This window comes from Gobio gobio (assembly GCF_949357685.1).
Source record: "Gobio gobio genome assembly, chromosome: 15".
NCBI lineage: Eukaryota > Metazoa > Chordata > Actinopteri > Cypriniformes > Gobionidae > Gobio > Gobio gobio.
This window is the reverse complement of record NC_137108.1, coordinates 25,309,194-25,334,733: the sequence shown is the minus strand read 5'-3', so window position 1 is coordinate 25,334,733 and position 25,540 is coordinate 25,309,194. Positions and strand designations below refer to the sequence as shown.

The 25,540-nt window shown below is 38.2% G+C and overlaps 2 protein-coding genes across 4 annotated transcripts; both read left to right on the top strand.

Moving 5' to 3' along the window:
- Positions 1 to 3,463: 3,463 nt before the first annotated feature.
- Positions 3,464 to 12,504, top strand: LOC307138944 (uncharacterized protein). Its single transcript, XM_079837668.1, has 10 exons — positions 3,464 to 3,532; positions 3,605 to 3,787; positions 4,027 to 4,350; positions 4,510 to 4,818; positions 5,102 to 5,173; positions 6,032 to 6,190; positions 10,773 to 10,871; positions 11,209 to 11,237; positions 11,485 to 11,553; positions 11,750 to 12,504. The coding sequence occupies exons 2-10, from the start codon at positions 3,727 to 3,729 to the stop codon at positions 11,858 to 11,860; spliced, it is 1,233 nt and encodes a 410-aa protein (XP_079693794.1). The 5' UTR covers positions 3,464 to 3,532; positions 3,605 to 3,726; the 3' UTR covers positions 11,861 to 12,504.
- A 1,854-nt stretch (positions 12,505 to 14,358) lies between these two features.
- Positions 14,359 to 21,080, top strand: LOC307138945 (uncharacterized protein). Of its 3 annotated transcripts, XR_013818074.1 has the most exons (9): positions 14,359 to 14,515; positions 14,834 to 15,157; positions 15,317 to 15,625; positions 15,914 to 15,985; positions 16,317 to 16,362; positions 18,780 to 18,905; positions 19,170 to 19,205; positions 19,377 to 19,457; positions 19,567 to 21,048. XR_013818074.1 is itself a non-coding variant. In XM_079837670.1 (8 exons), exons 1-8 carry the CDS (start codon positions 14,455 to 14,457, stop codon positions 19,620 to 19,622), a joined length of 1,032 nt encoding a protein of 343 aa, XP_079693796.1. In that variant the 5' UTR covers positions 14,359 to 14,454; the 3' UTR covers positions 19,623 to 21,072. The 3 variants fall into 3 exon arrangements, 2 of the variants coding, with proteins under 2 accessions (XP_079693796.1, XP_079693795.1); XM_079837670.1 differs by lacking the exon at positions 16,317 to 16,362 and having other exon boundaries at positions 18,813 to 18,905; positions 19,567 to 21,072; XM_079837669.1 differs by lacking the exon at positions 16,317 to 16,362 and having other exon boundaries at positions 14,403 to 14,515; positions 19,567 to 21,080.
- The last annotated feature ends 4,460 nt before the right edge of the window (positions 21,081 to 25,540 follow it).

Genomic DNA, 25,540 nt, shown 5'->3' with positions numbered 1-25,540 from the left:
TGTTTCAATCAAGTAACCCAAAGAAATAAGACTTTCACTACCCTTTCATGCTTTGCAAAGGGGCTGAATTCGGTGTTTAAATAAAGTGCAATTTGATGCATTTTTAACAAGATGAGAAAATGGAGAGACTTTTTAATGCTTAATGTTTTGTTATGTTGGTGTTTAAAAGTTGTTTTTGGAGGTTACCATTGTGGTGAAGTGTAGAGCGTGTGCTTGGGGTGAGAACCTGCTAAATCTATTTAAGTTGTTTTAATAATATAAAGCAAGTTAATCATGTGGAAATACTTTCCATGATTTTTTTATGTTCATTCAAAGAGTAATTTTTTTTAGTGTATTTGTTGCTTATGGGGAAAACGGGTGATATTCATTAATTTATAACATAGTAGTAACTTGACTAAATGGGATTCATTGGAAGTGATGTAAACATATCGGCTTAACATCAAGGATTAAATTTAAGATAGCATGATTAATTGAAGTTCAATAAACAACATTAATTCAAGTTAAAAAATAAGTATTTAAATCATGTTTAGTGAATGTTATCTGTTCATGTTAAATGAACACAAATATTTCAAGCTGGTTGAACATCATCCATTGTTGTTAAGATAATGTGGTGTAATCACGTGGAACCACTGTCCACGATTAAATCATGTTCAACCAATGTGCTATTTTTTTGAGTGTACATACATGTTTTTACATTGTTTTTACCAGCATGTAATTACATCTGTAGTTAATTTCTGTAGTTACATTTATAAGTACACTGTTGACACTTCCCTTACACTTAAAACTTACCCATGCAACCACACCTGTCCATAACCTCACCCATATCCCACCTCAATATCAGAAAAATATTCTTTATTTCCTTAAATCCCTTTTAATCCTTTATTAATAAGACCAATACACCCCCAACCCCCACCCTTCATCACACCCCCCCTCCCTCCCTAATGACGTGACATTGACATGGTTACGGCCTTGAGTCTGTTCCCACGTATTATGGTTTTAAAATGCTTCTTAAAACTAAGCAAGTATAGTGGTGTTACTTTTATTGAACATTGTTTGTGATTGTGTTTTATTTATTTTTTACCCTCAGTGTTGTCTTTTAAACCTAGCACTTTGGCCAACAGCTGTTGTTTAAAAAAATGCTTTATAAATAAATGTGACTCGGATTATTTATATTATTGTTTATGCTGAAGGACTTGATTCTGCTGTTCTGACCTTTAGGCAGCTGAGCGAGAGATGCAGTAATGACAGTGAGAGCACATTAGGGCCTGAACCAGGATGTGTGCCACTCCATCACCCAAGGGAAACATTTTTGATTTTGGATGCTACTTCTTTTTCTAACCTCTTTACTTTGACACTAAAGTCTGATGGACACGTGATTCTGGCAGAGAACCAGCAACACCCACTCAGACACTTTTAACATGATGCTTATAGGGTTAGATAAATCTGACCTCGATATCACCTACTGTGGAACAGAATGGTTCCAAATTAATTTGAGTATTAGCAAATTGTTTGGATAATAAATTAAAATTGTGTTTAACTTCTGTTTATTAAACAAAGGTAAAAAAATATGCTGTCACAAACTGAAAAGATACAGAGTTTAAAGCCATGCAGCAGCCCACTTAAAGAAAGAAGAGGAACTGCTGTCAGAATGTGTGAGAGTTCACAGCCATCAGTCTAAAGTGGGTTCAGAGTTGATAAGTCACGCTGTAGGATGAACCATGCAGTGTGAGTTCTCACACTCTACATTAAGATGTTTCTAAACCTCAACATTGTGCTCACACCTCTGAAAATACTATAACTAGCACACCATAACATAAAGAGTAGACGACTATTAGGACTGAGAAAAAAAGAACAAAATATGAGCACCTTACTTTAGTTAATACACAATTAACAGGCAATGCTTGAAGCTCATTATAATACCCATAAATATATTGCTGATTTTAACATTTTTAAATGTGAAAGTAATTGTTGTTCTGATGAGTGTTTGTGATGTGACAGCATGATATTTTCTGAATTTTCAGTTGGGTGTGAAGTACTTCCTAGAAAACAAGAGCAGTACAAAAATGGTGATAAAAAAGCATGGTGATACCATACAATAACTAGAATGTACGTTTCCTGAAGAAAATGTGAGTGGTGCTTGCCGTGGCAAAACTCGGCACCCGGATGCTACTGGGATGCTAAAAAGCCAACCCCCATGTCTCTATGATGTTCTGATGCAGAGATATAGGTCTTGGTAAACGGTTGCTAGGGCACTCTGTTTGGTTGCTGTCGAGTGGCTTAGCAGCATCCAATGATGATACTGCTTGTCAGTATGAATGATATAAACCAACCCCCATGTCTCTATGATGTTCTGAGGCAGAGATATAGGTCTTGGTAAACGGTTGCTAGGGTACTCTGTTTGGTTGCTATGGAGTGGCTTGGCAGCATCCAATGATGATACTGCTTGTCCGTTTGAATGATATAAACCAACCCCCATGTCTCTATGATGTTCTGATGCAGAGATATAGGTCTTGGTAAACGGTTGCTAGGGTACTCTGTTTGGTTGCTATGGAGTGGCTTGGCAGCATCCAATGATGATACTGCTTGTCAGTATGAATGATATAAACCAACCCCCATGTCTGTATGATGTTCTGATGCAGAGATATAGGTCTTGGTAAACGGTTGCTAGGGTACTCTATTTGGTTGCTATGGAGTGGCTTAGCAGCTGCCAATGATTATACTCCAAAGGCTGCTTGTCAGTATCAATAATATAAACCAACCCCCGTGCCTCTGTGACATTCAGATGTGAAGATATCCGTCTGTAGATTTGGGTTGCTAGGGTGCTTGATAATGGTTGCTAGGGCGTGGCTAGGAAGTGTTGAAGGTAATTTGTGATTGGCTGTTGATGCCCCGAGTCAAACAAACCCACCCTCGTGTTTCTATGACACTTCGATCAAAAGATATCCCTTTGATGTTTTTCAATGGAAGTCTATGGGATCAGTTGCTAGGGAGCTCTAAATGGTTGCTAGGGCGTGGCTTGATGGGTTTACAGTGATCCTGACATAGTGATTGGTTCCCCATTTTAAGTCAATGGGAAAATTTGAGGAATTTTGGGGAGCTCTAGCACCCCAGGGGTACAACTTATACCCCATTGCGATGTGTCATCTTACAGGGCCTGTCAGCCTCTTCAAATGTGGTGACACGCGAGTTTCTACGAAATCCTCGCTCGGAGCTACGAGGGGTCAAATTTCGTCCCAATGCAAAGCGCATGGGATTTTTTCGGCTACTTTTTCGCCCCCGAGGCGAACATCGTACACCCGATCCCTTATAAAAGTCATAGCACACCTTTCCCGAATAAGCCGGTCGATTTGACACCTCATTCATGGGTCTGTAATTTCTACGGAAGAATAATATATAATATTAAGCCCACAGAATAGTAATAGGTTTCTTTACAGGAAAGCACCGCTAATAATAACTTTCAATTATATTCAAAGGTGCACTTTTGAAAATTGCAGTCATGAGTTTCAGTGGCCCCTCAAGAACAAACCAAACAGCTCTAAACCACATATATTTATAGAGGCTTCTTTATCCTGCATTATAGTGTCAGTATAGTGTGAAATCATAGTGTCATCTCTAAACATTCAGTTGATCAGATCAGAGGAAGTTAACAACTACAGGAGGGGCTGATGATGTTTAAAGAAAGAACTGTAACTGAATAACGAAATGAAAGACTGACAGAAACAGAAAATGGCTGATCAGTGTCATGTGTGTCTTCTGCGACTGATCATTCTCTGTCCACTTCTCACAGGTAAAGAAATATTTATATATGGTCCATAAGATATTATGCAAGATCTGTATAATGTGAACAATCATCTGTACAAAAATAATTGAATTACATTGGTATAGAGAATGGCTAAAAGTTTTTGAGAAAGTTTGTGTCGCGTTGGCTATACTTGAGTTTTTTCATAATCAAGAAAATATTTGCTGTATGTCATTAAAAGTTAAATAGTTAACCATATTAATTTACTGTTTTATATTAATATGTAGGTTCCAGTGGAGCAGACATAACTCATGTGTTCAGCACTTCTGGTGAAGATGTCCATCTGCCCTGTAATAATGCTCTTTCTGACTGCACATCAACTACATGGCTCTATGACAGAGATTCAAAGACGACAGTTGAACTGATTGCTGGAGGGAAAACAAAGAATGACATAGAGAGACGTGAGAGACTGAGTGTGGGGTCTGACTGCTCTCTGAACATCAAGAAAGTCACACAAGAAGATTATGGGCTTTACATCTGTCGACAATATGTGAATGGAAGTGGAGAACAACAAGGAACTGATGCACCTGTTCATCTGCATGTTCTTCATGGTCAGTGTTTCTGTAAATGAGTTGATTACTGATTTAATTCATTCATGTTCATTATAAATTAATTATATGATGTTCAATTTCAAAAGAAACCCTCTCTTTGAATTCTTTACTGAAAAGCCTGAATCTGACATGTGATTTCTGCTTTATTTTCTGTTTCAGTCTCTTCATCATCCTCGCAGACTGAGATCAGACCAGGCAGATCTGTGACTCTCTCCTGTCAGTTGCATTCATATGGAGTCTCTTGTGATACTTTGGTCCGTTCTGAGGATCTTCAGCTGATCTGGGTGAATCAGGCTGGTGTTAGTGTGATGACAGACTCCAGATATCAGATATCAGTCTCCTCAACACACTGTACCAGCAATCTGACTACAACACTCCTGAATGAAGATCACAACAGAGAGTGGAGATGTCAGGTTACTCAGAGAAATCAACTGAAGACCTCAGCCTCATTTACTGTCAAGGATTCAGGTAAAAGAAAAAATGAATCGGTTTAAGAAGACTTTCTGTTACAGAGACATATGACATGATGATTGATGTCATTCATTCAGGACAAATTGAAGGTTTATGGGCTGCAGCTCACTGTTTCACTCTCATTTAAATGAGGCACAAATTGCTTCATTTGGTTCTAGTAACACCTCTCTTCTCAACAACTTCAATGTAAATACTATTAAACAAACTGCATGTCATGTGATGTAATGATTTAGTATGAAAATATGATGATGTCCTGCATCTGAACATTGATCTTCTGCAGCTCCAGTCGATTCATCAACACTGATTCCAGTGAAATCAAGCCGAACTACAGCAGCAGCTCCGATACCACAAGGTACAGGATCAGTCACATTTAAAAATCCTAATCCTAATCAGTGGAGTGCATGCATCCCAACCCCATATCCTCCCCAAAATTACCATATATGATGTTAGTATGCAGGTTCTCACCTGCTTATTATTTCCATATGAAGATTTTCATAATATCCTACTAACATGTTTAAAGGTACAAGACATTAGGCCAATATGAGATAGGCGGACTGTAAATGCTGTTTATGCCATCACATTGCTCCTTCAGTATCCATGTCTTATTCAAATATTCAAATATCTGTAAATTAAAATACATTTGCCAAAATTGTAAGTAGGGTATAAAATACTTTTCAGAGAAATGTTTCAGAAAATAATTGTTCTTACTTAACCCTGTTTCTATTGGCAAAAAATAGTTAATTTTTTATGCAGTTTTGCCTATAAAATAAACATCTATTTTAGAATGTTTAGATGTTTTTAGTGGAAACTGAACAGATACTTATATTGCAGTGTAACAGTTTTCTAACATCAGTGCCTTACACATAATTAAAAAAAAAATCTACAAAAATGATTGGAAGACTGCTGAAGACTGTCTGTCTGCGCAGGAAACAGCACAGAGTTCGCAGTTCAGCAGCTGTTGCACAGTATAGGCTGTAATGTGTCATCAGACCTCTGGAGAGTTTGACCGCTCAAAGAGTCTTTGAGTGTCTGTCATTACACCACCTATGTTGCTAACTAAGCCATCTTAGTCAGAGTCAAGTGTGTATCACTGTGAAAATATTTTCTGTCCTGCTATTAAGAATACAATTTAAAGCAGAATTATCATGCGCTAAGCAATTCTCTCACATGTGATGTTAATGTCCTGCATCTGAACATTGATCTTCTGCAGCTCCAGTCGATTCATCAACACTGATTCCTGCAGCTCCAGTCGATTCATCAACACTGATTCCTGCAGCTCCAGTCGATTCATCAACACTGATTCCAGTCAGCAGCTCAAACTCTGAGAAGAAATCAAGCCGAACTACAGCAGAAGCTCCAACACCACAAGGTACAGGATCAGTCACACAGCATTAGTCTCTCACTTCAGTGGGTTGTCTAGCTCTCACAAACTTATCATCACACTTTATCTGGAAAGTAACCTTTTTATGTCAATGGGATGTTTAAACTTTGCGAAGATTCATCCTTCATCCTTAAAGTGTGTGTATGCACAAACTTTTTCAGATTAATAAAACTATACATATGCTAGAACCTGCACAAAAATCCTGATCAAATTTAGAAATCCTAATCAGTGGAGTGCATGCATCCCCACCCCATCTCCTCCCCTAAATAACCATATAAGGTTTTAGTATGCATTTTCTCACCTGCTTATTATTTCCATATGAAGATTTCCATAATATCCTACTAACATGTTTAAAGGTACAAGACAGGACAATATGAGATAGGCGGACTGTAAATGCTGTTTATGCCATCGCATTGCTCCTTCAGTATCCATGTCTTATTAAAATATTCAAATATCCGTAAATTAAAATACATTTCCCCAAAATGTAGGTAGGGTATAAAATACTTTTCAGAGAAATGTTTCAGAAAATAATTGTTCTAACTTAACCCTGTTCCTATTGGCAACAAATAGTTATTATTATTATTTTTTTTTTTATGCAGTTTTGCCTATAAAATAAACATCTATTTTATAATGTTTAGATGTTTTTAGTGGAAACTGAACAGATACTTATTTTGCAGTGCAACAGTTTTCTAACATCAGTGTCTTATACATAATTTACAAAACATTTCATCAAAAATGATTGGAAGACTGCGGAAGACTGTCTGTCTGCGCAGGAAACAGCACAGAGTTCGCAGTTCAGCAGCTGTTGCACAGTATAGGCTATAATGTGTCATCAGACCTATGGAGAGTTTGACCGCTCAAAGAGTCTTTGAGTGTCTGTCATTATTCCACCTATGTTGCTAACTAAGCCGTCTTAGTAAGAGTCAAGTGTGTATCACTGTGAAAATATTTTCTGTCCTGCTATTTAGAATACAATTTAAAGCAGAATTATCATGTGCTAAGCAATTCTCTGGCATTAAAACAAGGCTTTCCACAGGAATGTTAAGTGTTAAAAAGCAGCGCATCCACTACACATATCCATATTTATATTAATAAATAATTTAATAAGAGTGACATATGTAATATGTTTTAAAGGTCCCATGGCATGAAATTTTCATTTTATGAGGTTTTTCAACATTAATATGAGTTCCCCTAGCCTGAATATTGTCCCCAAGTGGATAGAAATGTTGATCGGTGTAAAACCGAGTTCTGGCTGTCTTTCTCTGCCTTTGAGAGAATGACAGGCCAGACGAGCCAATCCTGAAGTCTCCTGGTTTGACGTCCAAGCAGGAACGGTTACCTCCCTTTCCTCCACCCATAGAATCTGGCACACCCATGCAAACGCTCGAGAGAATAGAGATCATTGCTTGTGAACGCTGGCAGTTTCTCAGTGTTTGGATGTACAAATGAAAACAGAAGTCTTTTTTCAGTTCCTTCTGATCTGTGATCAGTGATTTCTGATGTGTAGCTAATTATTTATTATTCGTGCACACAATGCGGCTTCTTTCTCTCCCGACAGAACGGTGTTTTCGTGTTTTCTATCTTGTGAGTCAGTGTTTTTGTACGTCCTCGTCGCGTCTATCGGTTCTAAAATGTGCATACAGTCATGAGTTTCTGCTCAACATCGGCCTCACACACGCCGAAGCTCTGCACTGGCCGGTGGCCTTCAACATCCCCGACCCCCAGTACTGCATCTGGCCCATAGCGGAGGCACCAAACGCGGCGTGAGATTAAGCAGAAGGGGGGTAAGCGTGAGCATATTCGGGCTAGCCAGCCTAGCCCCACAATAAACTGGATTACCGGTACATTCGATTACTGCTGTTGTGTCTTTGTTTGCGCTGTGTACTCAACGCGCGTCACTGACGCTTTTATTTTATTTTAAAAATAATGCTATTATCAACACTTACTTTTAACTCGTTCATCTCGACAGCTGTAATGGTACTTTGCATGTGTTACAAAGTTGGTAATAATGATGAAGACGGACTCGGCGTGACTGGGACTCGTGTTTATTCAGAACTCTCAGATACAAACACAATAAACTCGCGCTGACAGACAGCACTCTCATAACTCAGTAGTTACTATAAATAAGTTTGTTAGCAATCGCTGAGCTCAGTCTCTGGTACATTAGTGATTTCCGGTTCGCGAACGATCTTTCTTTTGAACCAGTTCTTTTTAGTGAACCGAATCAGTTCACCAAATCGGACTGAATCGTTCTAAACGGTTCGCGTCTCCAGTCAGCGCTGATCCATAATTTACTAAAGTTACTAACTTTCTGACATGAGTGACAGCCCCTCCGACTAGAAATAGACTAATAACCTGAAGTATATGCTGTAACTAAAACAGTTCAGACATGCTGAGAACTGATGTGAAGTGAACTCCGGTCCATCCGTCTCTCTGGCAGCAGCTCGTGCCTGCTCGTGCCTCGTAGACCTCGTTAAACCACGCCCCCTCCGCTCATTTAAAATGCAAAGATGTCAGCCAATCACAACAGTGGGCGTTTTTACTGAAGTCTCACAGCAGACACGCCTCTTGAAACAGGGCATTCAGCCACAGGGCAAACAGCAGTATAGAAAAAATGCCTTTTATTTCTAAATTATGACATTTTATGATGTAAAAGTCATACTAACAATATAAGTACACCTCAGGAAACATTATAAAATAATAGAAAAATGCCATGCCTTGGGACCTTTAAATGGGAAAGTAGTGCTATCAGTGCTGTTACATAAGAACAATCCAAAACATTCTGGAAAATTAGTAAAAATTATGATTAGTTGCATAAGGGGATGGTTGTAACACCCCTGTCAGTCAGTGTTTAGCAAGCAATATTAGCGTAATGGTTTGAAATTAGCAATGCATTATATTTTGCCTGAGAAACTACAATGTAATATATGTCAAATGATTTTATCTACAAGTTTGTTTAGTACAAAAGTACTAAACAAAATATAGTTTTGGTCAAAAAATGATTACCTCAAAATCTTTTTTTTTCTTTATAAAATCAGCAAGTGCCTATTTCCAGCCTTGACAACCATTCATAAAGCTATCTTAGAGGAAGCAGGTGAACACTGGTAGAATTGGTGGTGTTACAACTCTCTCCATGTTACAACCATACCCGGTCTCCCCCTACACATATTTCAATGCCCATTTTGTGCATATGCAACTTTCTACATCAGGCCCAGGTCCTTTTGTTACACATGGAGTCATGACCATGGTGTCTGTATAAATCTACCTCTCAAAATAATCAATCATCAACAGAATAAAAAAATAAAAAGTAACATACGGTATACAAGGCATGATGCCGTGTACAGATGTAATGACCAATTCCAGCTGATAAAACATGATCTATTTCTACAGAAGGCTATTAATGTAACGTAACAGAAGAGGATGCAAGGCAGTTTTTGCTAACCAGAATAAAATGCAAGGCAATTAAGTCAAATAGGAATAAGATGAATAAGATGGGGTTTTTATGGAGTATCTGAACAAAAAACTCCCTTATACATATATTCAGACCATTATCTCAAACTCTGATCATGACTTACAGACATGCAATTGAAACACAGCAAGGCCTTTATGTTGGTCTTACCCATTTCAGTGCTTTACAGTGTCAGTTACAGTAGAACTGGTATCTATTCCTTTGTTGAGGAAGTACAGCTTTTCACAAACCTTGTGACAACAGCAGTTGAAATAAATCTTTTATTAAATCTTTTAAATACGTTTGTAAAAGGAATGCTTTTAACTTCATATTTTTGTGCAGTCAATTAGTATTTTTGATTGTACATAAATGGCACATCTGAACTAAAATCCATCCTCTATCATCAACTACAGAGACAGTCATGTGAGTGATTCTCAAGTTGTGTGAATAATTCCTTTGTAGATTTTTGAGCAGCTGATAGTTAAGTCTTTTGAACACGTCACCAACAATCCATCAACATGAAAACTAATACTGTTATGTGAAAAGTTTAAGAATCAGATCAATGAGACATCTCATCCAAACAGTCGTAAATACCTGTGTCATGGACGTCCTAAATAAACATATGAGATAAATTGTAGTGTGCAGATGACTTTCAACACGTCAAAATAACTTTTCTCACTCTTTTGTTTCATTCAAACACAACTGGGACCATCGTGCGTTATCGATTATAGTGAATATTAATGTAATATTGCGGCAGTGTTCATCGTGTTGCTGGCTGATTATATTATTTATAGACTATTTGTAATGGTGTTGGACCGCCTGATGGCGACACCCTATTGGTAACCGCTAAACCGCATGACTAATAACAGCTCGGATAAAGTGGTAACAGTAGTTCAAATGATTGCAGATCCTCCCAGCTGTAAACTAAGCAAGAAAGTTTTTTTGTTAACTTTACTCATCATTCACAAAGATTAATTTTCTTTATTATAATCATAAATAAGTATGGTATTAAATGTCTAATTAACCATTTTATGTGTCTGTCAGTAGTTGTGGTTTTTATATCATACTGTAATTGACTGTAATATACAGTAAACATCGAGATCTGAATGTGTCCCTCTATAGTCTCTCCCTCAGTGTTTGGGATTGTTGGTGTTGTTGCTGCATTGGCTGTTCTTCTTCCTGCTGTTATTCTATGGGTGATTCGTAAAAGAAAAAAAGCTGGTGAGTTTGAGTTCCTCTTATTTTGTTACAACCAACAAAAGACAAAAAGTCCAAGAAATCTGACGTCAGTTTCAGTTTTATCATAGAAATTTGGAAAGGTATGATGATAAAGATGTTGAAGTGTTTGGTTTGAAGTGAACTATGGTTTGTAAGATTTTACTGATTTCAAAATTATGCAATTTTAACATAATTCCTGTAATAAGTGAAATGGAATCAATTAACAAGAAAAATAATGTTTTTTTTAGACACTTTTAACTTGCACTGCAGACATTCTGTGTTTTGTTTTTCTGTCTTTATCAAAAGTATTCCTATTACATGAGGCACCATTATTTTTCAGATAACAGAAGCGGGACTGATGATTCTGTGGTAAGTGCCATAGACATGTGAAGTTGATCCATGAGCTGGGATTGTATTGTGTCCATAATCACTTCTCCAGTGTGAACTGTCCCTGTGAAATATGTAGTTTTTAGTCTGTAAAAGCATCAGCTAAATGCGTTAGTGTTTTGTACTGTTTCTTGTCTAAATGTCACAGATAAGAATAAATATTGGAACCATTGATGCAACATTTCAGGTATTTAATAATAACTTGGTTCACCATGTCTTCATTGTTTAGGAGCAGAAAGATGATGTGACTTATACTGAGGTTGTCACGTACAGAAAAGACAAAGACAAAGAGAACAAGGTGAGTAAACACTTCCTTGTTGTTCCATCAGTGTCCACTAATGCCATCCATCTTCTCTCAACATACTAGTTTGCAGGCTATACCTAAATCAGTTTTATTCTGAAATGCAAATTAAAGCTAAAATCTAACAAGAGGCTGTAATATCTGTGGGTTGAAACTCGCATCTTGTGTGACAATATCTGTGATGTTCATTCAGGTTAATGGTGATGATAAAGTGACTTACGATTCCATCAGAGGAGCAACAGCTGGACCTCAGGACGACTGCAGTCAACTTTATGCCTCTGTGAACAAGAACAGTCACAAATGAGTAAAACGGGCATTAATTATACAAAGGCCTTATGATATAATGCATAGAGGAATTAGAAGTTTAATCTTGACAGTTTTTTTTTTCTTAGATCATTCTCATTAAATCATAAATTTTGTTGATTGATTACTGCAGGCTATTCATTGTTAGTTTGTTGTATTTATGAAAAAGCACATGATTATGTACTCATCTACAATATGATAGGAATTAAAATAGTTTGAGCAGCTTCCAGAAATGCTTGTAATATTAGATTGTATTTGTCAATAATAAATGTATGACATGAAGTAGCCTGTCAAACATGTATATTTACAGTGTTATGTATTTTCTGCAATTATAGATATTATCTTGTAGTTCTCCTGAACCTCTTCTTGTATGGGTTTAAGCTTTTGGGATACAGATGCAATGGATTTTGAGTTTGTTCAAATCTTTTTCTGTTGGTGTGTAGCGCTGAGGTCAGAATTGTTTTTTCATTGTAAATATGATGTTGCACCATAACTGTTTTAAGACCCAAGCGACACTGTTAACTTCCTCTCATTAGTGACTGATGCAGAGATGCTCAGAAATGCTTTATTTAAAGCCACAATATGTACTATTTTTGTAATAAATAAAATTTATGTTTGAATAATTAAAGGTTTTAAATTACTTTTCACAGTCTTTTTATATGGAACATAAATACAACCACATTTATTTATGACTCACAATTAATAGGCTGCCTGTGTTTGACCAAGTAAAACTAACCTGCTCATTAGAGTCATTTGTTAAATAAGACTATAATGATATGTTTTTGATTGGCTAAAAAGAGCCAACTGGTCAAATTATTTGTTTCATGCTGTGCTAGTGATGTTGTGTTGTTGCTGCTGAAGAGTGCATATGCAGGAAACTCTGTCAGAGAGAGACTGTGGCCGAAATCGCCCCCTATGTAGTGCACTATTAGAAGGGACAGCCATTTGTTGTTGTGTCTGAAATCATAGTGGACTTTATAAAGCACACTCATTCAATCCCATAATGCACAGCAATAACGAGTGTTCAACTGTAAAATCAACTGCTATAGACTATAGAGAATATCCTTAATGCGCTGTAAGGGCCATGGTTTCCATGATGGATGTTTAAATAATTGCATTACTACTGGAGCTGCCAGTTAGCTAAATATCAAATGATTATTAAAAGGCAAGCACAAACTACGCAAAAGCAGCAGCCCTTCCGGCAACTCGGTGCACAAATTCACTCTGTTTTTTTATTCATTCTTCCTTCAAGTGGACTTTTAATGTATAGGGAATAGTGAATGATAGGGGATGGTTTTGGATACAGCCAGGGTATTAGTAGTGCTCAGCCCGCATCAATGGAAAAATGAACCATTCCATAATTTCGTAATTTCAATATTCTATGAACCTCAGAGGATTCATAATTATTTATACACAACTTTCCATATATAAATGTTGTACAGTTTGAATGTTGTCAATAAGATATTTTACGTTCCAATGTCATTGAAATGTTGTGGTTCCCAAACTTGTTTCTCAGTGCACATTAATGTCTCCCTATATAATCAAACACATGTGATTCAGGTCATCAGCCCCTTAATCGAGACTCCAAGAGCTAAAATGGATGTGCAGGCAAAAGGAGAGATTCAGATTGTGAAGTTTTGGGAAAACAGGAACAGGTTTGGGAACCACTTGTCCATGCAATTGTGCAAAAATGTATGTGAATAGAACCACACTTTATATCTGGTTAATTCTTATGGTCCTGGAAAACCAATTTATACTGCAGAGTTTAGTTCTATAATTAAACACACCTAAATCAACTAATTTTATTTTTTATTTTTTTTACTTGTAAATTACAGCCAGCTGTGTTGGAGCACATTTTGGAACTAAGCAATTATACACTGCACCACTAACAATTTGTAAGTGGTTTGCAGCAACTATAGCAAAAAATGTATATGAAAGGAAACCCACTTAAAAAAGAGGAACTGCCAACTGAATGTGTGAGAATTCACAGCCATCTGTCTAAAGTGGGTTCAGAGATGATCAGACTGCTCTATTTTTGTTAAACCAGTGGTCAAACTAACTTGAGAACTCACATTCCGTTCTAACATGTTTCCCAGCCTCAGCAAACAAAGAACTGACAGCTCAGAAAATATTAGAACTCAAACCAGAAAATTAGATTACATTGGTTTATGGAGAGTCTCTGTGTGTTGTAATATGATTATAATGAGTATCGTAAGATATTCTTGACTCTGCATTATTTGCAAACAAACTTTTACAATTAAAGGCTCCAATCAGAGTCTAAATTACAAAGATTATTTTACAATGACAACTTGATATCTATTGCCATAATGGACAGGGCATCTTTGAATTGCACATTTTTGACTTAACAATAATTTAGCATATTTACATTTTGTCTGTCATGAATATAGTGTCAGTGAAATGCAGCTGTATCACAGTATAGTCACAGCTGTGTCAGTATAGTGTGAAATCATAGTGTCAGCTCTAAACATTCAGATGATCAGATCAGAGGAAGTTAACAACTACAGGAGGGGCTGATGATGTTTAAAGAAAGAACGGTAACTGAATAACGAAAAGAAAGACTGACAGAAACAGAAAATGGCTGATCAGTGTCATGTGTGTCTGCTGCGACTGATCATTCTCTGTCCACTTCTGACAGGTAAAAATAAATAAATAAATAAATAAATAAATATATATATGATCTATACAATGTTATGAAAGATCTGTAATGTGAAGATCCTAATTAGTTGAATTAATTTAATTACTCTAGCATAGAGTCTGACTGAGAGAGATTTTAATATTTATTCTTAATGGAATTCATGTTATGATCTCATGTGGTGTTTTTTTATTCACTTTGACAATTTATTTAGATTTATTAAAATGTGATCACTCAAATTTACTGTACTTCATTGGAGCAGACGTAACTCATGGTTAATACATTTAAATAGTTATTTTACTGTTTAATATTAATATGTAGGTTCCAGTGGAGCAGACATAACTCATGTGTTCAGCACTTCTGGTGAAAATGTCAGTCTGCCCTGTAATAATGCTCTTTCTGGCTGCACATCAACTGCATGGCTCTATGACAGACATTCAAAGACGACAGTTGAACTGATTGCTGGAGGGAAAACAAAGAATGGCATAGAGAGACGTGAGAGACTGAGTGTGGGGTCTGACTGCTCTCTGAACATCAAGAAAGTCACACAAGAAGATTATGGGCTTTACATCTGTCGACAATATGTGAATGGAATTGGAGTACAACAAGGAACTGATGCACGTGTTTATCTGCATGTTCTTCATGGTCAGTGTTTCTGTAAATGAGTTGATTACTGATTTAATTAATTCATGTTCATTATAAATTAATTATATGATGTTCAATTTCAAAAGAAAACCTCTCTTTGAATTCTTTACTGAAAAGCCTGAATCTGACATGTGATTTCTGCTTTATTTTCTGTTTCAGTCTCTTCATCATCCTCGCAGACTGAGATCAGACCAGGCAGATCTGTGACTCTCTCCTGTCAGTTGCATTCATATGGAGTCTCTTGTGATACTTTGGTCCGTACTGATGGAATTCAGCTGATCTGGGTGAATCAGGCTGGTGTGAATCTGATGACAGACTCCAGATATCAGATATCAGTCTCCCCAACACACTGTACCAGCAATCTGACTACAACACTCCTGAATGAAGATCACAACAGAGAGTGGAGATGTCAGGTTACTCAGAGAAATCAACTGAAGACCTCAGCCTCATTTACTGTCAAGGATTCAGGTAAAAGAAAAAATGAATCGGTTTAAGAAGACTTTCTGTTACAGAGACATATGACATGATTATTGATGTCATTCATTCAGGACAAATTGAAGGTTTATGGGCTGCAGCTCACTGTGTTTCACTCTCATTTAAATGAGGCACAAATTGCTTCATTTGGTTCTAGTAACACCTCTCTTCTCAACAACTGCAATGTAAATACTATTAAACAAACTGCATGTCATGTGATGTAATGATTGAGTATGAAAATATGATGTTAATGTCCTGCATCTGAACATTGATCTTCTGCAGCTCCAGTCGATTCATCAACACTGATTCCAGTGAAATCAAGCCGAACTACAGCAGCAGCTCCGATACCACAAGGTACAGGATCAGTCACATTTAAAAATCCTAATCCTAATCAGTGGAGTGCATGCATCCCAACCCCATATCCTCCCCAAAATTACCATATATGATGTTAGTATGCAGGTTCTCACCTGCTTATTATTTCCATATGAAGATTTTCATAATATCCTACTAACATGTTTAAAGGTACAATACATTAGGACAATATGAGATAGGCGGACTGTAAATTCTGTTTATGCCATCACATTGCTCCTTCAGTATCCATGTCTTATTCAAATATTCAAATATCCGTAAATTAAAATACATTTGCCAAAATTGTAGGTAGGATATAAAACACTTTTCTTTTCAGAGAAATCAACCGAAGACCTCAACCTCATTTACTGTCAAGTATTCAGGTGCAGTATGATACAGTATGATACATTTATGATACAGAGACAAGACATGATGATTAATAAGGTCATTTATTCAGGACAAACTGAAGGTTTCTAGTTTAGTGTGTTTCACTCTCATATAAATGAGGCATAAACTGCTTATGTGGTTATATGGTAACCAGGGCCATTTCTTGGCATAAAGGGACCATGAGAGAAATATTATTACCTTATTAGTGGGGCTTGCCTGTATCCCATGCGCTTTGCATTGCGAAAAACTTTGAAGACTCATAGCTCAGAGCGAGGATTTGGTAGAAACATGTGGGTTTCCACATTTGAAGAGGCTGTCAGGCCCTGTAAGAACATACCTCACAATGGGGTGTGAGTTTTACCCCTGGGGCGCAGGAGCTGCCCATATTTGCCCCGTTAATTTACTATGGGGAGGGATGTCCCATTAAACTCATGTGTTTCTCTTACTCTTTCTCTTACCCTAGCAACCATTTACAGAACCCTAGCAACTGATCCCATAGACTTCAATTGAAAAACATCAAAGGGATATCTTTTGATAGAAGTGTCATAGAAACAAGAGGGTGGGTTTGTTTGACTCGGGGCATCAACAGCCAATCACAAATTACCTTCCTAGCCACGCCCTAGCAACCATTATCAAGCACCCTAGCAACCCAAATACAAAGAGCTATATCTTTTAATCTGAAAGTCGTAGAGGCATGGGGGTTGGTTTATGTCATTCATACTGACAAGCAGCTTTTGGAGTACCATCATTGGCAGCTGCCCAGCCACTCAATAGCAACCAAAGAGAGTACCCTAGCAACCGTTTAGCAAGACCTATATCTCTGCATCAGAACATCATAGAGACATGGGGGTTGGGCAAACAGCACTTCCAATATGCTACACATGCTAGCACTGAATAGCTACATGCTATTAGTGACTAGCTAAGTGCTAAATCAGGCTAAGAACATGCTAACAACTCTATAAAAACTCCATAGTAACCATCTGTGAGAAGTACCAACTGCCTAGCAACACCATAGCAAACACCCAGAATATATAGCAACCGCCTAGTAACCACCCAGAACACCTTGGCAACCGCCTAGCAACGCCCTAGCAACCACCCAGAACACCCTAGCAACCACCCAGAATACCCTAGCAACTGCCTAGCAACACCCAGAACACCTTAGCAACCACCTAGCAACGCCCTAGCAACCACCAAGAACACCTTAGCAACCACCTATAACACCATAGCAACCGCCTAGCAACCACCCAGAATACCTTAGCAACCGCATAGCAACACCCTAACAACCCCAGAATACCCTAGCAACCACCTAGCAACCACTCAGAACACCATAGCAACTGCCTAGCAACCACCCAGAATACCTTAGCAACCGACTAACAACGCCCTATCAACCACCTAGCCATACTTTAGCAACCACCAAATCGTCCGAATAAGTCCCCATTGACCCCATTGGTCCCCATTGAGAAAATCACAGAGACTTGGGGCTGGTCTCATTTGAATGACCCTATCAAGCAGCTAATAAGTAGCAACATTCAAACTTCATAGCCACGCCCTAGCAACCATTTACATCACCCTAGCAACCGTATATCAACATTAACAAGCCATATCTCAGCACCAGAGCATAGTAGAAATACAGAGTTGGGCTCTTTTGACTCAGACTGGCCAATAGTCTTTAAATATCACCCCATAAACTGTACAGCCACACCATAGCAACCATTTAGAGTACCCTAACAACCGAACAAACACATGAATAAGCTATATTCAGCACCAGAACATCGTACAGACATGGGGGTGGGCTCTTTTGTTTCGGGTCAGAAACCAGTATTCACAACCTAGCAACCGGGTGGTGAGTTTTGCCACGGCAAGCACCACTCACATTTTCTTCAGGAAATGTACATTCTAGTTGCCTCTATTATTCACTGAACATAATTTCTAGTTCTTTAACTTTGAAAAACAGGACACAAGTGCAAATATTAGCGAATTGTTGAAATTTTATTCATGACAATGAACAATCACTATCTAATAATGAAGCAATGAAGCTGCTTACGTTCATGTATGTGGTCTGGCTGTTGGCTGTAGGTGAGCTTCATGATGATGAAAAAACTTTTAAGCTACAGCTCTCTACTTGCACTCTTCCCTTTTGCGCCACAATCCCCCCCTAAAACTGTCTAATTGAGCCATAAAAGCTGACTAAATTTAAAAAGAAAAAGGAAAAAAACCCTTTGCATTGCAGTGTCTTGGGGCCTGAACAATTGCTTTAACTAGAAACAGCCTTAATGGAAACAAACACCTCTCTTCCCAACAACTGCCACTGTAAACAGTGATGGATCACAAAAAATATGCCATCATGTGATGTAATGATTGAGTATGAAAATATGATGTTAATGTCCTGCATCTGAACATTTATCTTCTGCAGCTCCAGTCGATTCATCAACACTGATTCCTGCAGCTCCAGTCGATTCATCAACACTGATTCCCGTCAGCAGCTTAAACTCTGAGAAGAAATCAAGCCAAACTACAGCAGAAGCTCTGACACCACAAGGTACAGGATCAGTCACACAGCATTAGTCTCTCACTTCAGTGGTTGCACTTTTTGTCACAATTGATCCGACTACAATAAAAGCTTTAACCACAATAAAATTATTAATTCTATAATTTCATTATCCAAAACCTCAAAGGATTTGTATAATTGTACATCTGAAATGTCTTCATACATAAAAGGTTGTACGTTTTAGATGCTGTCAGTACATAAATATTCTACATTCCAGTGTTTGTTTTAACTGTTTGACGTTTGACACACAATCAGATAAAGTCTGTACGGATGCGGGATCATTATTCAGAGGTATGAAAAGTCTTTGCATGTTCATGCTGATAACTCTATACCATTAAATTGCCAGTGAATTTGTAAATAATTGTTCGTTGTTTTATATTCTTGATTTCAAAAGTCATTTACAGTTTCACAGATTCATTCTCTTCTTTCTCTCTATCATCTGTCCATCCATCTTTCCTGTAGTGATTATGATTATTCTTGAGATTGCAGCGTTTGCTGCTCCTACTGTGATTCTTCTTCAGATCATCTGTGCAAGAAGAGCTGGTGAGTTTTGAGCGGCACAGAATCTTATGATTCACATTGATCTGTAACAATCTGTGATCATGATAAAAAATTATGAGAGGCCAGTAAATTGTATTTAATTATTTTGTAGGAAGGAAAGACTCACATCACCCAGAGGAAATGGAGATGCCTACAGTATTAGAATAAAACACACATAAAAGGCTAGATTACAGCAAGATTCATCTTCATGTTTGTGAATATTATAATTTTCCAGTGCTCCATATAAAAATTATATAAAAAAGAAGACATTTACCTTAATAAACATGAATGGTTATTTCCACACTCAGAAATCATAATATAGCATACATCACCTCTCTAACTTTATTTCCTCTGATCTATAAACTTTTTACAGAAGGCTTTTAAATATTTCAATAGTCCATTCTAAATGATGATACACACGTCTGTTAATTATTATGACATATGTATAGATGTATTTTGATGTTTTTTTTGTATTATTATTATTTGTTCACTGATCATTTCAAGGCAAAGTCAAATGCTTACTCATGTTTCCTCCTAACCCCAAATAAGAAAATATATGAATGATTATCTTTCCCACCCACAACATACTTTTTATAAATTTTAGTTCATGCCATCATGATGTGTCATTAGGAGACACAGTTTGAAAGATCAAAACGTTTTTATTTTAATTTCATCGTTGATGACCCAGATATCAATCGGTCTGGTTTCAAAGCGGTTAAGTAACAATATCATGTCTAGAAAATGTTGCGGCTATAACTGCATGTTAGTGTTTGCCAGTGTTAAAGTCATATGAGCAGACAGTGAGAGGGTCACTATTCGTTCCATCCAGATAAAGTCCTGGCACCAGACTGAGACAGCAAGACTGTTTTGAGCTGTAGTTTATCTGGGTCAACCGAGACATGTTGTCAGCATTATAGAACGACACCCGCTTTCTGTCACAGTCCAGATACAACCCTATTTTCTGTGGTTTGTCTCGTGTACTTAATGGAGTGTCCTTTCCATCACAGGACAGAACGTATCCTTTATTATGTTTAAGGTGGAGCAGGATCTCACGCTCAGCTGACTTAAGCTGACCCATCTTAATCCCCACAGTCCAGTCTGGCTTTTTATTGACCTCTATTTCCCAGTAGTGCTGGCCAGTTTTGAAGTTTTCCACTGAAACTGTACCTGGATTGAAGTCTTTATACAGGCCAGACATTCTGTCAGCTTGTCGGATTCTGGCGCCCCCTGGAGACACTTTTAAGTTTGACTCGCCAGGGTTTTTCAGGGTTAAATTCTCAGGAACTACAGCACAGACACAAACAGAAACAGAAACATTATTAGATTATGAATCAGTTGTTGAATGAGACGTTATTACAGTTCTTGCATGGAACATTCTGGTTATGTTTTGTTCTAAACCTATAAGCATTAACATTTTAACTTTTGCAATTAATACAACTAAATGTACAGATTGCCTCATTCAAACTTTATTTTTTAGATTATTCCAACTTAACTGTGTTATTTTGGTTGATATTTGTAAGAAAATTAAGGTTAAAGTTTGAAAATGTCTTGTTGATTTTTATTAATAAAATGTTTGATGTTCAATTTGCAACTGACTAAATATCTCTTGTGATATTTTGAATACTGAATTTCGATTGGTCTTGTGTATTTTTTATGATAAATTTTGATTGGTCTTTTCTTTCTTCTATCTGTTTAATCATCTTTAGCTGCCTTTATATTTCTATAATTTAATAATACCAAAATGTCTAATAGAGGTGTAACCACTAAACATACTCAAATACTTTCCTTGCACACTGAACCCATGTTAGAGAACATAGCTTAATAATTCAATTCTAAAATTTAATTTAAAAGGTTTTATTTAAAAGGCATTACATTACACTCGATATTTATTATTATTACAGGTAATTTTAGATAATCTTTGATCTTTCTGGGGGTGATGATTGGCTGATTCTTTGCCTTTTTTATATCAAATTACATTGTTCCTCTGAACAGTGTTTGGAACGGCCATTTGCTTCCCTTCTTCCTTAATAAAGGTTCAATTAATGACACCTGTTATTTCACAGAATGAGTGATTTATCTAATTAAACCTCACACACTGCTATTATTTTGAATACGCCCCTTTCAATGAATAAGTCAATTACTCAGAACAAGGAGTGTGCACGTCATGACAGTTGGGTCTGTTTTTATATATTACACAACATCTACAAGTAAATGATGTGTAATGCAGAAATATCACTACTAATGGTTCATCAGGTTACTGATGTTGTACCAGAGCCGGCCCTAGACCTTTGGGGGCCCTAAGCAAAATTTGGTTGGAGGCCCCTTTGACCGTTTTAAGTAAGGCCTAAAGAAAAGCAATGACTACCTTATAACTATACTGTACACATTATATCTACTATGTTTTTATTTTATTTTTTAGTCTATTAAATTATGTTTTAATTATTCTATGTATACTGTATGCTAATTTTCTTTTTGACGCTGCTGGTCCTGAGTACGTATTTCGTTCTTATGTGGCAACATGTACAGAATGACAATAAAAGACCTTGAGTTCTTGAGTTGAGTTCCATGTTTGATGTCTAACAGTATAATTATGATACCACTGAGCTGAATGGCAGTGCAGTGCAATGAACACACTGATGAACTTGCTAAATAAAAAGACTGATAAAGTGATTTTCACTGACAATCAAAGAAACATTTTTAATTGACACAAGAGTTTAAGAGGCACAAACAACAGCCTATATATAATTGAAATGAAATAGAGCAAATAGAATAATATTTAATACATTTAAATAAACTATTATATAAAATAATAAATAGAACATTTAAATGGTTTAACTTTTCAAATAAACAAAATTAACAATATCTAAAACACCACAAACAAGATTAAAAGTAACAATAATAATAATTAGGTAACATTTCAATAGATTCAAGATTCAAGAGTTTTATTTGTCACATACACAGTTATATACACAATATACAACTGGCAGTGAAATGTAAACAGGTCCGCTCCATGGACAGTGCAAATAACAGTTACAAGAACACAAGGGGAAATTAAAATAGAAATAGAATAAAATTAGAATAAAAAGTATTAACATAAGTAGAGTTATAAATAAATCAAGTAAGATAAAAATAGGAAATAAGATAAAAATAAAAAAATAAAATAAAAATATAAAATATAAAATAAGTGGATATGATAAGTGAGAAACTGTAGACTTAAAAATAAGTGGTTAACATAAAATATATATATATATTTATATATAGAGAAGTATGATGTGCATGCAATAGGTATAATTGCAAACGGAGTATAATGTGCAAACAGGAGTATGATGTGCAAACAGGTTATTACAGGTTGTTACACAGTAACAATAGGAAAGTAAAGTGCAGTGCAATGGCAGTATGTGGATGTTAATGTTTAAACTGGATGTTTATGCGTGTGCGGGGTGAAGTGAAGTCACGTGACTGAGTTCAGGAGTCTGATGGCCTGGGGGAAGAAACTCCTCCTGAGTCTTTCAGTCTTTGCCATCAGGCTACGGAAGCGCTTACCAGATGGCAGCAGGGTGAAGTGAGAGTTTGCAGGGTGATTAATGTCTCTGATGATTTTAGTAGCTCTACCTCTGCAGCGTTTGGTGTAGATGTCCTGCAGAGACGGGAGAGCTGAGCCTGAGATGCGCTCGGATAAGCGCACCACTCTTTGCAGGGCTTTGCAATCGTGACTGGTGCTGTTCCCGTACCACGCTGTGATGCACTGAGTCAGGACACTTTCTATCGCCCCTCGATAGAAAGTTTTCAGGATGGCTGGTGAAACCCTGAATTTCCTCAGCTGGCGCAGGTGGTACAGTCTTTGCCTGGCTTTTTTCACCTGTGTCTGGATGTGTGTAGTCCAGGTCAGATCCTCGGAGATGTTCACACCCAGGTATTTGAAGCTGCTCACTCTCTCTACCGGTGTCCCGCTGATCATGAGAGGGGAGTATGACCGATGCTGTCTCTTCCTGAAGTCCACAATCAGTTCTTTGGTCTTGTTAACATTCAGAGAGAGACAGTTGTCCTGGCACCATGATGTCAGTTGCTCCACTTCGTCCAAGTATGCCGTCTCATTGTTGTTGGAGATGAGACCCAGGACAACAGTATCATCAGCAAACTTGATGATAGAGGTGGAGCGGTGTGTGGACAAACAGTCATGGGTGTAGAGAGAGTAGAGCAGGGGACTCAGCACACAGCCCTGTGGAGCTCCAACACTCAGGGTGATGGAGGTGGAGGTGAACTGGCCTACTCTCACCGCCTGGGGTCTGCCAGTGAGGAAATCTTCAATCCAGAGGCAGAGAGAAGAATTCAGGCCTAGATCCAGGAGTTTGTGTGTTAGCTTAATGGGAACTATGGTGTTAAAGGCTGAGCTATAGTCAATAAATAGCAGCCTGACATAGTTCCCACTTTTGCTGTCGATGTGAGTGAGGCAGGAGTGAAGGACGTGAGAGATGGCATCTTCAGTCGATCTATTGGGACGATAGGCAAACTGAAGAGGGTCCAAAGTGTCAGGAATGGAGGAGCAAATGTTGTTTTTAATAAGTCTCTCAAAGACCTTCATGACTAAAGATGTGAGAGCCACTGGACGATAGTCATTTAGGCAAGAGGGTTTACTGATCTTAGGTACAGGGATGATGGAGGATCGTTTGAAGGAGGTGGGGACAACAGATGTAGCAAGGGACTCGTTAAATATGGATGTAAAGAGCCCTGCGAGCTGATCAGCACAGGACCGCAGAACACGACCTGAAATACCATCCGGCCCAGCAGCTTTCCTGACATCCACACGTTTGAGTGCTCTCCGAACCTCGTCCTCCGAGACAGAGATCACGTGACTGTTGCTGCTCTGAGGGACTCTCTCTGACGCGTCACTCGCCGGAGTCGCGCTGCCGCGATTACCATCAAAGCGAGCGTAGAAAGAGTTTAACTCGTTCACCAGCAACGGATCAGCTCTCACCTCTGCAGAGGATTTAGTTCCAAAAGCACAGATGGTCCTCAGTCCCTGCCACATCCGCCGGGAGTCGTTGAGTTGGAAATGAGATTCCACTCGGTCTTTATATCGGAGTTTTGCGGCTTTAACGGCGCGCCGGAGGGTGTAACATGAAGCTTTGTACTCCCTCATATCCCCCGTTAGGAGACCGGCATTGTAAGCGGTAGTGCGCGAGTTTACTGCAGTGCGAATTGAACTGTCCACCCACGGTTTCTGATTAGGGAAGGACGTTATAGTTAATGTTTGTGTGGCTTGCTCTGTCAGTGTATTGATAAAGCAGAGCGCCACTTCTGTGAACTCGCTGACGTCTTCAGAACTCGCGCGGAACATGTCCCAGTCGATGTCATCGAGAGCTGCCTGTAGCGTGATCTCTGAATGGGATGACCAGCGTTTGACTTCCCTCCTCACCGGGGGCTCTTGAACGAGCCTTTGTTTGTATTCCGGTGTGAGGAAAATGGCGGCATGGTCCGATTTGCCAAAAGCTGGCTGTGAACGAGCTTTGTAGGCGTTCTTAAACGGAGAGTAGCAATGATCCAGTGTGTTTGCTCCTCGTGTGGGACAGGAGACATGCTGGTGAAAGTTTGGCAATACTTTCTTTAGGTTTGCTTTGTTAAAATCACCCGCGACGATGAAAGCAGCGTCGGGGTGTTTGTTTATGAAGCCGCTGGTCACATCATGGAGGGCAGATAAAGCCAGCCCCGTGTCTGCCTGTGGTGGAATATAAACGGCAGTGGCGATGACCGAGGAAAACTCCCTCGGCAGGTAGAAAGGCCGGCACATGATAGTTAAATGTTCCAAGTGAGGCGAGCAGGATCGCGAAAGAATGGAGATGTTCCTAGGATCGCACCATTTCTTGTTTATCATGAAACACACTCCACCGCCTTTAGATTTCCCGGCCTCGACTGTTCTGTCCATCCGAAAAACAGAGAAGTTCTGGGACGGCGTCACGGCTGTATCCGGGACCGCTGGCGTGAGCCATGTTTCGGACAGACAATAGATGTTGCAGTCTCTCATGTCCCGTTGAAAACTTATCCTGGCTCTAAGATCGTCCATCTTATTCTCCAAGGATTGGACATTT